Here is a 15,067-nt window from a genome sequence, read left to right on the forward strand (position 1 = left end):
GAGGGCTAAGATTTTGTAACATAATCCCAACCGAGGCGTTAGCCGAGGTTGGGATGTTAAAAAATCTTAGCCTGAGACTGAGATAACCCGATCTCGATCACTTAAAGGTAATATATTTTTTTTCTCGCGCCTCTAAGATATAGCAAAACCCATCTATATACGCGTTCAGAGTGTAAAACTATCCCGTCTTGGGCTTCCTGGTTCAAAGCCGATAAACCATTTCATCTGCGCTTCGATTTCAGTCATTCCGCATAAAACTTTAGTTCGGTTATATCGAAGACAAACGATGATCTATCGGTACATACTGTTTTCATAATTAAAAACAACAACCAAACAATGCATGGTAAATGACTGAATGCACATATTTCTAAATATTCATTATCTGACGCTTGTGACGTCACCGGTTCGAGAGTTTGACGTCACATGCGCGGACTGTTACATGAATGGCGTAAAATTCCGCCAAAATTCGCGTAAAGGTACCAGACAGATCGGACGAGATAGAAAAATCTAGCACCGGGTATCATGTGAGATTTCCCTGTCCGAGGTGCGAGAAACTTTCTTTCTGCCATTTTGAATAAATAGACATGTTATCGATATGAGGCTAAGATATTTGAAAGGTGATTGGATTCCAAGCGGGGACGTAGATTTCCCTTATAAATACTTGATTCTAAACTATTACATCAGGATATGAATATATACAATATGACTAGCTCATTCATATATTAAAAATAAATTGATTATCCATCCTCGATATTCAAGGGGTTACTATCACTGTCGTTATATCACCCACCCCTGGACTATATCAGAAAAACTAAAGGCATGAGAAAAAATTTGACCAATCACAGGTCTCCAGATACTTCCTTGAAGATTACAGATAGCGATGCCCGACTTAAAAGTCATGCAGTGTACCATAATTGGTTTAAGTTTATATTCAAGGAACAAATAACCTGCCATATATGTTGTCGCACAGAGAGCCTTCAGTTTTTATATGATATACTGAAGTCTAGGGATTGATACAACGATAGTGATAGTATATATAATCTAAATTATTATTACACAAATACATTGTACTTGTCACAATGATGTACATTGATTATCTATGTAGTGCCCTTCGTTTTATTTCGTGAAAACTTACTGGATAAAACGAAGGGAAGTAACTCAGGTAGATCATAAAGTTTATCGTAATGTGATAATGTAACTTGACGCACCCATTAAGTCGTGAACAACTTAATAGTATCATTATCATACAGGCGATTGTCAAATATATACAAAAAACATAAAAATGTCACTCTTATTAACACTCTCATAAATTGGCACGCATATTGTCTGTTTGGATTTTATAATCTGCATTGTTCTTACATTGCACACACTCATGATCATATATTAGCACACAGACTTGGATCATGCGATCTTCCTGTTCTTAGATCACAGAGAAGGTTTTTCTTACAATCTCCGGTACATTTGGCAGTAGAGGCGGACTTCTGGTAATAACTGGAAAAAAATCGAATAATTCATGACTATAGTGATCTGTGTTAATCACAGTACTTACTGTAGAGCATTTTGATCTGTCAAAGTTATTTAACTCCGTTTCAGAACTGACGAAGTGGAACAAACAGAAGTAGCACTGTTATATCATATATAATGTTGTAAAACGTTTGTGTGGACTTTGTATCTTAGCGTATAACTAGAAAAAAGAGTAAACTGCATTAGTACAAAGTTAACTGTAACATTAGTGAAAAAAAATAGAATCATCCAGATGATCTCATACTGAGATCAATTTGATGATATCAAAAGGTAAAACACAATAGCGTGTATAAATATTGCTTACCTGTAAAATTTCTGGAATAAGGTGTCATTACTCTTCATACGATAAATAAGTTTGTCCCATTCGTCTGGGTAGAGGTTCGTCAGGTTAAATGCGGTCTGGGAAAGAAGAAAATGATTCGACAAAATTAATCAACATATATTGTGATAAAACAACATCTAGATGATAAAGCAAAACAAAAACAAACACAAACAATTGTTTACTGTATTACAGCAGTACTAAAATTGGCAATTGGTTGAACGATTTCGACGTTAGGTGGCGCTCACAAGCAGCAGCGATGTTGGAAGCGACATCGATTGGAAAGCGTGTCAGCTCTACTATTTGTACGAATTTGAATTCCCACTACATAGGATAGCTACCAGTCAAACATTAGTACAATGTCCAATATGAATATAGCCAGATTGAACCATTTTTATACCACCCTTCAGATTACCTGGAAATCAGCAGAACTATATGTACGATTTGTTAAATTCCGACCAGAAGTTATGAAGAAGTCAATTTTGTAACATTGTTGACGCCACGGTATAACAAAGATCGCCATAGCCCTATGGATCAGAAGTGCTAACATTCATCGCTGCGAAATATTCCCACCTATAGTAAACATTATCTAAAATAATACAGAGGTTTATTAAACAAAAAATCGTTAAACATTAAAACTCCAAATCAACATACCGCGAAAAAAAGTTTGTTTACAGTAAGTCAATGAAAATATTTTACATTCTTACTTTATCTGAGTCACCGTGGAAAGTTGCAGATCATCGTAAGTGATCGCCTGGTGAAATATGTTATGTAAACAGGGCTGGTGGAGCTAAACTGTGAACATCCCTTCATCTTACGAGGATATAAAACGATAACGTAACGTCTCGATATACACACTGGACTTCATAAGAAAGAGCACATTGGAAATCAAAGTCTCCTGAAGTCAGACCTGAAGGGCTTCGATGGCATATGGTCAACCACATAAACAAGTATTATATACATGTGTAAGCGCGCTTTAAACATCGAGAGGAATGAATGTTCTTGCTCCTTGACTGAGTATCATTGGCTGAATACTGCTGTAAACTAAATTTATTTTCGTGATAAAATTTGCAAGTTTTGCGGGTGATTGTAGAGTTCGGGAAAATGAGTTACAGCGAAAAAACAGTTTCAACGACAGGCAGAACTTTTGAACTTATGATCGGAAAACACAATTTTATACTATCTGCTTCCATTACAACGGCAAGAGATGCAGAAAGTACATATAACATATTAAGGATATTGTGTTGAAGAGCAGTTCCTTTTATCAACGCTTGTCAACGGGTCAAATCAATGAAGATCACTCACACCTCGATGTGCATGAATTAACGTGCCTTTGTGATTTGATGATGCAGTGTGATCGTATTGTTTCTTCTTAGAATTCTTAACTAATTTATAGGGCTATCTCACTGAAGAATATTGCTTTAAAATACCCTTTTGCTGCATTGCAATGCCAACGTGTGATGCACTTGTTCGCATTTGAATGTACAAACAAGTAACGATCCAATGAAGCTTTAAATTCATATTTAAATTCAAAATTAATAACAATAGAACTTCAACATGGAATAGTTTTTCCCGAGATGCCGGGAAATGTGTTAACGATAACAAGTTTGATGATACCATAATCAAAATCCGGCTGATAACATATTCACTTGATGCGAATTGCTTTTTAAAAACAATCCTAGGTTTATTTAATAACATTATTGTTATCTCTCTACAACATATCTTTATTATAATGCTACAATTTTAAATTTATTGCAAACACATCAATTAAACTAAAGCCTAATCTCGGACCAGCCCGTCCATTAAAGCAGGCCTCGGGAGATGCTTTGACAGCTGCGTGATAACGGTTTGATAACATCATTTATCATACGATAAAGAGAAGGAATTTCTCTATACCGGTTAACAGTTTCTTGGTGTTCATACACGTATACATCTCATAAAGGCCATTCAATGGCTCATTTTACAGTACTTAAAATTCCGTTTATTGCAGGAAGTGCTTTTGTTTTTTCGTGTTTTCGTCTGTTCCTGTTTTTGATAGCGAAAATATTGTCATTTGTCAGCGGTGGAGTATCTTTAAAGTTAAGGAGTGTTCATGAAACTGGGTCCAGAATGATGAATTCGCGTATTTGCAATACATGTACGCAATATTAGTTAAGATATTATGTCATATTGAGAATGGATTTCACGCAATTTTTATTTTTCTAGTGTGAAAATCACTAAAACAGAACCAGTAAAAACCACTACACAAGTTTGACAGAATGCGATACCTTTCCCCAAAAACCGGATAGCTTTTATTTTGGATCACTATCCATTAGTTGTTTAACAGGGTAACTGATATTATGGTAAGTTATTTTGCATCAATGTAGAGAAGTCGTATGTCGGAGGTCAAAGACTACAAGCGCGGTGTTGATATTATGATAAAACAAGGTTTCAGAGTTTTCGTCTTTAAGCAATAGATGATATAACTAAGAGAACTATTTCTTTCAAAATTGCATAGATGAACATGAACAAGAGCATTGTTACAGAAGATGAAATGAGCATTACCATTAATCGTACTGGTCAATGAAAGCTGATCAATGTGGCGACTTATATTTAGTTATTCACAAACGGAAGTGTCCCTGACAAGTGAACTTGAAAGTTATCAGAGCGTTTCTCTAACGAAAGTGGAAACTGGGTATTTCTAATCTTTGAAATTAACTGGACGATATTCTAATGAAAGTGTAACTGGGTAGTTTTCTAATCCCCCCACTCAGAGTTGAGAATATTAAATTTTTTTGAGCATTTTCTTTTATTGTTTTTATTTTCATAAAAATACCGATTCATGCAATATATATACGTACATAAGCATAAGCATGCATACATGTAGACAAATATGCATACATACATACATATACATACATACATACATACATACATACACACACACACCCTTACATACTTATATTCATAATTTTCTAATGTTGAAGTTAACTGGACGATATTCAAACGAGAGTGTTAACTGGGTATTTTTCGAACATAAATGTTCACTTGGCGTTTCTCTACCGCAGTTGTTAACGTGGCGCTCTCAAAAAGTAATCCAAGCGTTTCCCTAAAGACAGCGTAAACTGGGTGTTACTCGAAAAACAAATGTTAGAAAGAAAGTATCAACTGGAAGTTTCTTCTCTATAACAGAATATTTAATTGGATGTTTCTTTAACGAAAACATTTCCTGGATGGATTTTTCTCAAACGATAAGATACCAATTTCATTTCCCAAGCCAATGCAACAAAAATGCACCGTAAAGTTTGTTTGCGTGACATAAATGTGTACAGAGCAGAGCAAGGCAAACGATATCCTTTGATTACAAAAATTTAGACAAAACAATTTGTGACTAAATTAAATGATTATCCATCTTATATCTAAAACATGCAACCGCAAATGAAAATATTTTACAGTCATTTCCGGTTTCTAACATAAACAACAACACAAAATCTTACGTAACAAAACGTGTACACATCTGTGAATTAGTCCAAATTGCAACAACGGACGACTTTTATTCCATACTGCGAGATGATAATATATCTTGCACGTGAAAAACACGGAAATGCTTAAAGGGGTCGCTTGTTGGTGTAACTAGGTCATCTCAGAAAGAGAAAATAAGATAACGCGTATCTGATACAGAGAGCACTAGATATGAAGCATGGTGAATTGAACCAGGTGTTATGGCAGTGTAAATATTACTGTATTTTACTAAAAAATAGCGTGATACCGTATAGCTGGATATTTTCGCGGGAAAGACATTTTTGCGATTTCGCAGGACATTGCTATAATCGCAAAAAGTTGATCCGCGAAATATTGAGAAAAGGTTGAATCATATTAACCCTGACAGTCAGATTGTGAAAATTTAAATTTAACAAAATCAAATTTAATTGTTTTAAGTTAGAATCGCTAAATGTTGACCTGCATAAATAGCTGGCTTTTCTTTTTTCATACACGTTGTATTTATTTTTGCGTTCATCGTAAAAGGAGTCATTTCATTACTTTTTTAAAATGTGTTCTTTATAACAAATAAACGAAATATTATCATTCATGAAATGTTGATTTTACATAGAGATTAATTAATTAACATATTAATTTATGTTACAGTAATAATTATTGCGCTTGATGCAACAATATACAGTCGGTAAAATTGTTTTGATTGAACACAGTGGCAGCGTACCGTGTGGGCAGATATTATTATTGGTAAACAACAATTTTGCGATTTTGATTCAAATTGAGACAATTTGATAATTACAAATTATCCGACTATATGTGAAAATATGATTTACCTTACGCAATAGTATCCAGCGTGACAAATCATTCGGAACTACAATACGGCAAATCATGAATACAATTACATGTCTAATGGAAGAGTAGCTGATTTACGTGTACCAGATCTTAATGACTGTAAGTGTAAATAGGATTTACCTTACCCAACGATATCCCGAGAAATCATGAAATACCACGCCGCAAAAAATACCTAAACGGTTTCAGGTAAAAGCAACAACGGACGATCATACAGTGTATCTATAAACGATGCATCCCTTGGCAACGTAATCAGAAATACAGCGGACTCTGATCAGAATGTTTCAAGACGCGAGAAAATATGTTTTGTTAAGAACTGGGCGTATGTGAAATTGGCCGGATCCGTTTGACGCCGACAGTTTGTGTCCGACATCTGCTAGATCTATCAGATTCTCTCCATTCTGCTGGTCTGATCAATCACAAAGGCTCCCGGTTTTATTAAACGTCGATTAAATTTGGGAGTTGTTTGGAAATACATTATATTGTATCATACGCAACAGCCTCCACAGTGAAGCGCTGTCAATCAAAAACGCGCGACGCATGCGCATCGTGATTATTTATCAATCTGGAGTTATCTTTATAGCATGTTCCCCCAAATCATGATGTTCTTTTCAAGGTTAGCTGGGATCGATTTACAAGGTGTTGTAACTTTGATCATGTTTATATCAATGCATAATATTTAGAACCGCAAAAGAAACGTCTTCTAAAACTCCGGGAATCACGATTTGATGAATATCAAAACCTGTTTCTTTCATAATATTAATAATTAAAAATATTCACATGCTATCACATTGGCCCAGCAAGATATAGATTTGACATAATATCTCGAAGGCAATTGGCATTGTAACTACTCTTAAAGAAATTTTACATAATTGGATGGACTGTTATATTGACTGCAGGAAATGGTTATCTCAATTTAATCATTTTGACCCCTATGGCATTGAATGAACGTCAAAGTATTTCGTCTGATATGATAAATGATCTACCCGATATCTGGAAGAAATTACGCTTACGAAAATTTCAATATTGATAAAGGTCATTCAATAAAGGTCCAGCTTGGCCGGGATGTAATACCGTATATCGTCTATGTATCGAACAGTAATTTTTGACGTAAAAGTTGTTTTACTTTTGGGATTCACGTCACTTGCATGATTAATAGATTTCAAGGTCAATAATAATCTTAGTCTTTGTAGACATTATAAATTGAAGTGATGACGTTTCTTTTGCGGCTTAGTTTATTATTAGAGAAAGAACATTCCTTCCTACCTTGGCGTCATATTCAAATTCCCAGTTTGGTTTGTTGCTAACATTAACATCAGTAAGATTGAGGAAATAATTCTGATAGTTCAACGCTGCCTGTAAAACAAAAAAGTGAAAGCATAGCATTAGCTTAAAATGTCAAATATGTATAACTCAAACTTACATAACGTCAAATGACACCAATAAACCAAAGTCAAAATACTGCCAACCAGGTAACAGGGTCATGAAACTGTCATCGACTTTTGCCAAGCCAATAGAAATACATAACTCTGTGTGTAATCGACAAAACAAAAAAACCTGACAGAAAGGGCTACTTCTGAAATTAGGATCAGTGTGAATGCATCATACTCATATACAACTGAATAAATTATAGACACAAATGTACTATAAATATTTGGAAGATATTTCTGAAAGTTTCCATCTAATATTCTAAATTTGCATATTACAGAGATATCTGCACTTGCGGGTAGGTATTGATTGTGACGTCATGTGTTTGCGAGCGTAACGTCATACTTTTCGGAGAAATTGACGTGAATTGCATTCACAAAATAATGACGTAACAATCGATACCTACCCGCAAGGGAGCTAGCTCTGTAATATGCAAAGACGGAATATTGTTTTCAGTGGAGTTCAATGATTTGTTTGATCATTTGTTAATAAAATCCAAAAGTTGCTTCACATCGATGAAAATAAACAGAATATGTTAACACATTTAAACATTGATTTCTGTTTAACCCATTAAAAAGTTTAATGTAATGACGACTGAACACAAATCCCACCTTTGAGCAGTAGGTGTAAATGGTTTCATAAATACGGTACCAGATTATACAGGTGTGTCCAAGTTCCCTTACCCACGAACTGCCTTCGTAAAAACCATCCAGTTCGTAGATCCGGAATCCCGGGTTGAGGTTTGAGAATGTTGTCACACTTCCGGGGATATAAACGACGCTGATTGGTCGGGTGAAATTGACGTTGTCATACATCACTTCATAAAAGTTGGCGTGGCTGTGTCCGAAAAATTGTCCTACAATAGTGCTCTCGTATCTGTCAAAGAAGAGCAAAAAAGATTCCCGGTTGTTTCTCTTCAAAATATTAGCATATCAACATTGTGATATATGGTTGGTGTATAAACATGACCAAATATTTGAAATAAATGTTTAATGCGTTAATTATTTTCGCGTTAGCTGCTTGTCCGACAAATACGCGAAATATACACGCGCTCAAAAATGAGTAGATTTACAGCACAAGAAACAAGCAATGTTTATTGTTGTGTTTCATTTTAGAAAATTTCTGATTCTTTCAAGTATAATGATGGGATATATAATCGTGTGTATCTATATGAATCGATTTCATCAAATAGAGTAGGAAATTCTATATGAAACGAGAATTACTTCTGTTCTTTTTTTTTTAAATATAATCTGATATTACGAATATTGACTGGACTTACATAATTTGTCAGAGATGAAAAGAGAAAATGTTTAGGCTGAAATTTACTTTGTTTTGAGAAAACTGTTCATTAAATTACATGTATCATGTAGCTATTTTCTGAAAGTCCTAAAAGCTGAAATCTGCTAAGTGTTTGAAGATTTCCATCTTTGATTCGTTAATTGAGGAATTATTGAACCTGTAGAAATTAAAAGCATTACCTGTTGACGATTTTAAAGTAATTCCAACTCCAAGCCTTCAAACAGTCGCCAGATCCCGGGAAGATGTGGCCAATCATATGGACCTATAATATGGTAAATCGTAAATTAAACATTTAATGTAAAAGTAGCTATTTTAGCAGTTATTTTACCTTTAACGATTTTCTTGTTGAATGTTATTGTAATAAGTTTTAATTGCGCTAAACACAAAAGTTACAATCCCTTTAAGCCATTCGTATTTGAGGCTTATAAATCAGCTATAAGCATTAATGTAGAATTTTTTAACACTAAAATTAGTGGACGATCATATAAAAAATGACCATTCCTCTAATATGACATAGGGATATTAATTTTTAAAATGGGAATTGTTGTTTTCTTTCTGATAATTGCTATTTAGTTAGCAATATCAAGAAAACCAAGACACTGAAAAACTAGATAAAACTTGCAAAAACAAAATGTATACTATCTATGCACTTCATAAATGATATATCTGTTAGTCTGTTAGTCTATGGAAGGTTTCTGGTTCTCAAATACCTGAAACAATTTGTCAACGACAGATAACGACATGTCAACAACAACAACAATAAAATTCACTATCGGACAGGTCCGTCGTTCTTTCGGCGTTTTATATCCAACGGTCTTGGTCCGATCAAGTCAGCTATAAAAAGTCGACAGAACGTCAAAATAATTCGGATTATCAGACAAATTACTAGGGTTTGTTTTTCTCTATCTTTACAAGAACAGTTGGATAATTTACTGGGGTCTCACTGTGAACATAGTAAAACGGAGCACAGTCTGCGAATACACTATTCATCAGTTACGTAATCCCTGCAGGAAGTTCTATAAATTCTGTCCCATCAATCTTATCAATCTATATTTATCTGAGTTTGTTTTTACATAATAAAGACTTGGTTTTTAACAAACATTTAAAAATGCCTTTTCAAATATCTTGAGAAATCTGTAAGGAACGTCTTTTTACAACATTCCGGCTTTAGCCCCGTCTCCCTGTCTGTTAGCCGTGTAGGCAATTGGCAAACAGAATTCAAAGATTTGTTTTTTCATTATCTATTGGATATTGGCCAAATGTTCTGTGGACTCTTCTTCTAGAGCGCGTGCCGAAATCTTCTTGAGACCAATTTCAGATTTCTAGTGGTATAGTCTTGCAGTAAAATGCATCAATGCAGCCCGGATGTGCAATTTACTGACCGAGTTTCCATTTTACAGTAAAAACGGCCGACACTGAGTCATAAAACAGTGCAGATGCACATGCAGTGTGCAAGGCTGTATACTCTTGAGATTGAGTGCACGTGAATTGCACGAGGGATATATTACATGCTTGATGGTTGCAACAGATTGTCTGTTAACGATTCAATAGGCAAAACACACCACTCAAAGTCCTTATGAGAATCGATTAATCGTTATACTCAAAACTCCATATGGGTTGCATATTGTTATTCCAAAGTTATGACTATAGAAGATAATTGATAAAATAATTCAACCGATAAACATTAAATAATTCAACATTCAAATGCCACAGTAATGACGATAAAATTCAAGCAAATATTTTACGTGAAAAAAAATCAGGTCTTAAAATACAAGAAGAATGAAGCGCATGCTCCAACAGTTAAGCGTTCTCCCATATTTCACATCCTGTTGTAGCTAGGGGAAGTGCTATTTAAGTCTTCGCATGTGAATAGGGATGTCCCAACCGAGTGTAAGAATTTGGCTGGTAAACACTTGGGAAGCCTCATGTTGGGTGGCGCGATGGCCGAGTGGTTAAGATGACCCGACATGTATTACCACACGCCCTCTACCTCTGCGTCGCGAGTTTGAATCCCATGTTGTATAGTTGCTAGAACTACCTCCTTAACATGAAAAGTCCTTAAATGACCCTGACAGTTAATATACTGTTGGACGTTAACGAAAACAAGTCTAACGTTGACTTCTGTATAGTTGTTTTCGCGGGTGTTAAATTTCGCGATTCATTCTATAGAACTTATTCATTGGGAAATGTGTTCGCTAATCTTCTTTAAACTTTTGGAAGCGGAACAGAGTTCCATATGTAAAACCATGTTGTTGGGTTTTTTTTTTAAATCGCGGGGTATTAAATTGCACGAATTTTGGTGAATCCGCGAATTTAGCTAAATTGAAAACCTCGCAAGTATTAGCAATTGTACTAAAGCCAAACTATTAATTGAGAGTTGATATATCCATATCCGATTGAAAGACCGATGTAAGAATATGTTGTTATCTGCTTCTTTCATCGACACCCGTTATAGGGAATAGACCAAACATGATGGTTTAGTTTTTTTGCATTTGTTCATTAAAATTTAACAAATTGTGAAGAAACACTCCAAAAAAGTAACGAGGAACAGCTTGAAAACAGGGCTATCGATATTTGAATCAGAGATATTGATGGGAAGTTAAGCTAATTTTTCTATTCATCAAACAGTGATAAATCAAGATGTGCTGACAAACTTTAGTGTTCGAAAATTTGCCAGATATAAATCATGAGGATTTTTTATTGCACGCTTCTAAAATCAAATTAGCCCCGAGGTTAACTATTGAACATGTGTTTGTCTACTAAGTACGCGCCTATAGCAGGGAGAACATTCTACTACGATGGGTACCACTTATAAAACCATCAAACCATATTAAACTGCCTAATTGTACGCGGATAACTATCACCCTTCCTGCTAGTCCAGATTGCTGACGAGAAGCTCTACTGCAACAGCTGTTTATTAAATCATTTACCCCTGAATGAAATTGAACTCGTCCGATTCTGAAGTAGGAACGGTTCATTGTAAAGCATTAGGGGTGGATAAGTTACATGTCATAATTATAATGACCGAAGTACTTTTTTGCTAGTATGTATGTTTATATTTCTTCCTAAACTAAGAACTCAACATTGTGAATAGGAGTAAATTTAGTTTGAGAATGACATTTCACAATTTTTTATGATTTTTTTTTTAACTTTGATAGTAAAGTTGCCATTTTCACACTTTTAAATGGCATCCACTGCATTTTTATACAGCCAAAATAACCGGCTATGCAAAAACGTCGTCTTGGAATTCATATATGCATTCTTAACCTTCTTATATATCGTCCGCAAATCAGTGGGTATAAAAGAAGCACTACTTGTCAAACACATTTCAACATTAAACATTGACAATTTCGAATATCGATTGCATTTTTAACTTATGTTGTCAGATATGAATCAATGTACCTTTTCGTTGTTATCCTCTGCCTTCTGTAGTTCACCGATAAGCCACTGCAGTTGTCCATTCGGGTCAGTCGTATTAATAAGTAACCACCTATAACAAAAAATGCCATATTGATATTCATCTGAAGTTGGACACGTATTGATTAAGCATTGAAATGCATTCAGTTGAAAATTGTGGGAGCATGAATGTCAACTGGATAGTGACAAATTTAATGATGACTGCTAGCGTCACATAATGTAAGGGGAAACGTTTATAGCATATTTCAGATTTTTTTTCTTTTGCTTCAGAACCTTTAGTATTCATAGTTTATCACAGTTTGTACATAGACTTATACTTTGGTTTGTTTAGTTTAACGTCCTATTAACAGCCAGGGTCATGTAAGGACGTGCCAGGTTTGTTGGTAGAGAAAAGCCGCAGTACCCGGAGAAAAACCACCGGTCAGCGGTCAGTACCTGGCAACTGCCCCACATGGGATTCGAACCCGCATCCCAGAGGTGGAGGGCTTGTGGTAATATGTCGGGACATCTTAACCACTCGGCCACCGCGGCCCCACATAGACTTATACAACATAGAAAGCAGCTTCGCTAATAGTGATTTATCAACAATGTTATATTGTTATGAAAGGCAATGAAATATGATTCTTAGCTTTGATTCACACTTACCAATTTCCATTGTTGCAAAAATTCATATTCAATGATATGATTCTAAAACCAGGGCTAGGGGACACCGAGTAGAAAGCTCCTCTGTTAAAATACAACATAGATATACTAAAACCAGGGCTAGGGGACACCGAGTAGAAAGCTCCTCTGTTAAAATACAACATAGATATACTAAAACCAGGGCTAGGGGACACCGAGTAGAAAGCTCCTCTGTTTAAATACAACATAGATATACTAAAACCAGGGCTAGGGGACACCGAGTAGAAAGCTCCTCTGTTAAAATATATACAAAAAATAATACCAAATACTTATAATCAATATAATATGTTTATAATCATTATTTCTATTGGCTGAAAATGTATGTTTCCGTTTCATATTAAAAAAAACATATTAACATCGCCGTTTGTAACGAAGCTTCTGATTTGCTGATGGAACGGCGTAAATTTACTTAAGAAAAAAGTCAATCGACAAAGCATCAAAGCCCTCTTCCTGATTTATCTTGAAAACAATAACGATTTTGCTTTAGACCTCCATTACGTGAAAATCTTTTAGAGGTAATTCTTATCATCCAGGCTACTGTGAATTTTCACATTAGTTCACGTACTCTTAACTGTATGTACAAAGAAATCGTTAGTCCGTTGTTTCGGCCAATCAGGGGCTTTGTTACAAAGAGCGGCATTAGTCATTGACGTTATGAAATGATAACATAAGATAAATGCCAATGAAAATACTCGTTATAAACAATATTAAATTATATCTCTATATTATCTTTTCCAATGAATTAATTGAAAATATTATTTTGCTTTTAACTTTCATCAATCAGACCAATGTTAAAATATCAGGAAAAAAAAAATAAAAAAAAATAGAAAAAATAAAATAATCAATGTTTCCATAAATGTTAGCTCTATAATACATAAACATTAGTTTTATTTTTTAAAGCAGGTTGATATCAAAGAAAATTTTAAGAAAGCTTTGACATTGAATCTTTACAAACATACATTAGATATTACATTTCATTATTGACTGAAAAACGAACGTAATACGACTGCAGTTAAAACACATTTCGCATGAAAAGTAATTACGTTTTCGATGACAAAGGTTTGTTGATTTAATTTCAAAGAGTGTTGCTGCGACAGGCTTCGATTAAGCGAACGGACGTTCTGTTAGCAATGACATTCAACAAATTGCAGCTTTTAATTAATGACTTCGTTATCCGGACCTCTGAGACAGGATTGCATGTAATAAAGGCAGAGTCGATACTGGAATGTGACAGTCTCGATCGGATACCAGGACGCTACAGTGGATTGAATTCTAAATACGGGAATCGCGAGACAATAATTGTACTCTTAATCGTGCAAAGCATCTGGTATGAATTTGTTCTATTTTGTTAACAGTATCGAACATAAACCGTCTTGGAAATTAAGCCCGTACTTGAAAGTTAGCCAATAATATTTTACTAGTAGCATAAAGAACATATGTCGCGTTTTATCTCCGAGTGTTTTGGGTTTTTTTAATTTTAATATATTTCTTATTCAAAATGTAATAATTGTAAGAGTGATTTGGGAAACTAGATAAGAAAATTAAAACCTAAAGAGATTCATATATTATTTACTTTAATATTACTTTTCTTTGTGCATTTTCGCTTTCCTACAGCGTGAAGATAAATACGTACCGGATATTTCTAACTTTAAAATCAAATCAAATTATGCTTCAGTACGTTGAAATCAAATAAAACACTTGTTCACTACCTTGAAATCAAATATATTTTTAGTACATTTTGTTCTTAAAATCAATTCAAATAATTGTTCCGAATCAGATTAAATGATTCTTTAGTACCTTCAAATCATATAAGATATTTTTCGGTACCTTAAGATGTCCTGTCGAGCTGTTTTAGGAAGCCATGTGCCCCAACTGTCAGCCAGCGCCTCATAGAGCCAGGAGATGGACTGGTTGTCCGTTATGTAGTCTGGAGGGAAACTGCAAATATAAAAATATTTTGTATTCTGAATGCATTCTTAAAGAAAATTATTAATGTCTTAAAACTACAGATAACGTTAATCTTCTGAATGCATTCTTAAAGAAAATCATTAATGTCTTAAAACTACAGATAACGTT

General features: G+C 34.6%; 1 protein-coding gene across 1 annotated transcript in view; it reads right to left on the reverse strand.

The window, feature by feature from the left end:
- Positions 1-1,083: 1,083 nt before the first annotated feature.
- Positions 1,084-15,067, reverse strand: part of LOC138331207 (sphingomyelin phosphodiesterase-like) — a 31,616-nt gene continuing 17,632 nt past the window's right edge. The window contains exons 6-13 of the mRNA XM_069278690.1: positions 14,819-14,929; positions 12,956-13,036; positions 12,296-12,383; positions 9,073-9,155; positions 8,278-8,470; positions 7,433-7,522; positions 1,829-1,923; positions 1,084-1,491 (exon numbers count right to left, since the gene is read on the reverse strand). Coding sequence (XP_069134791.1) covers positions 1,377-1,491; positions 1,829-1,923; positions 7,433-7,522; positions 8,278-8,470; positions 9,073-9,155; positions 12,296-12,383; positions 12,956-13,036; positions 14,819-14,929 — 856 coding nt within the window. The 3' untranslated portion in view covers positions 1,084-1,376. The remainder of the gene's footprint in view (positions 1,492-1,828; positions 1,924-7,432; positions 7,523-8,277; positions 8,471-9,072; positions 9,156-12,295; positions 12,384-12,955; positions 13,037-14,818; positions 14,930-15,067) is intronic.

This window comes from Argopecten irradians, chromosome 9, assembly GCF_041381155.1.
Source record: "Argopecten irradians isolate NY chromosome 9, Ai_NY, whole genome shotgun sequence".
In the NCBI taxonomy this organism is placed as follows: domain Eukaryota; kingdom Metazoa; phylum Mollusca; class Bivalvia; order Pectinida; family Pectinidae; genus Argopecten; species Argopecten irradians.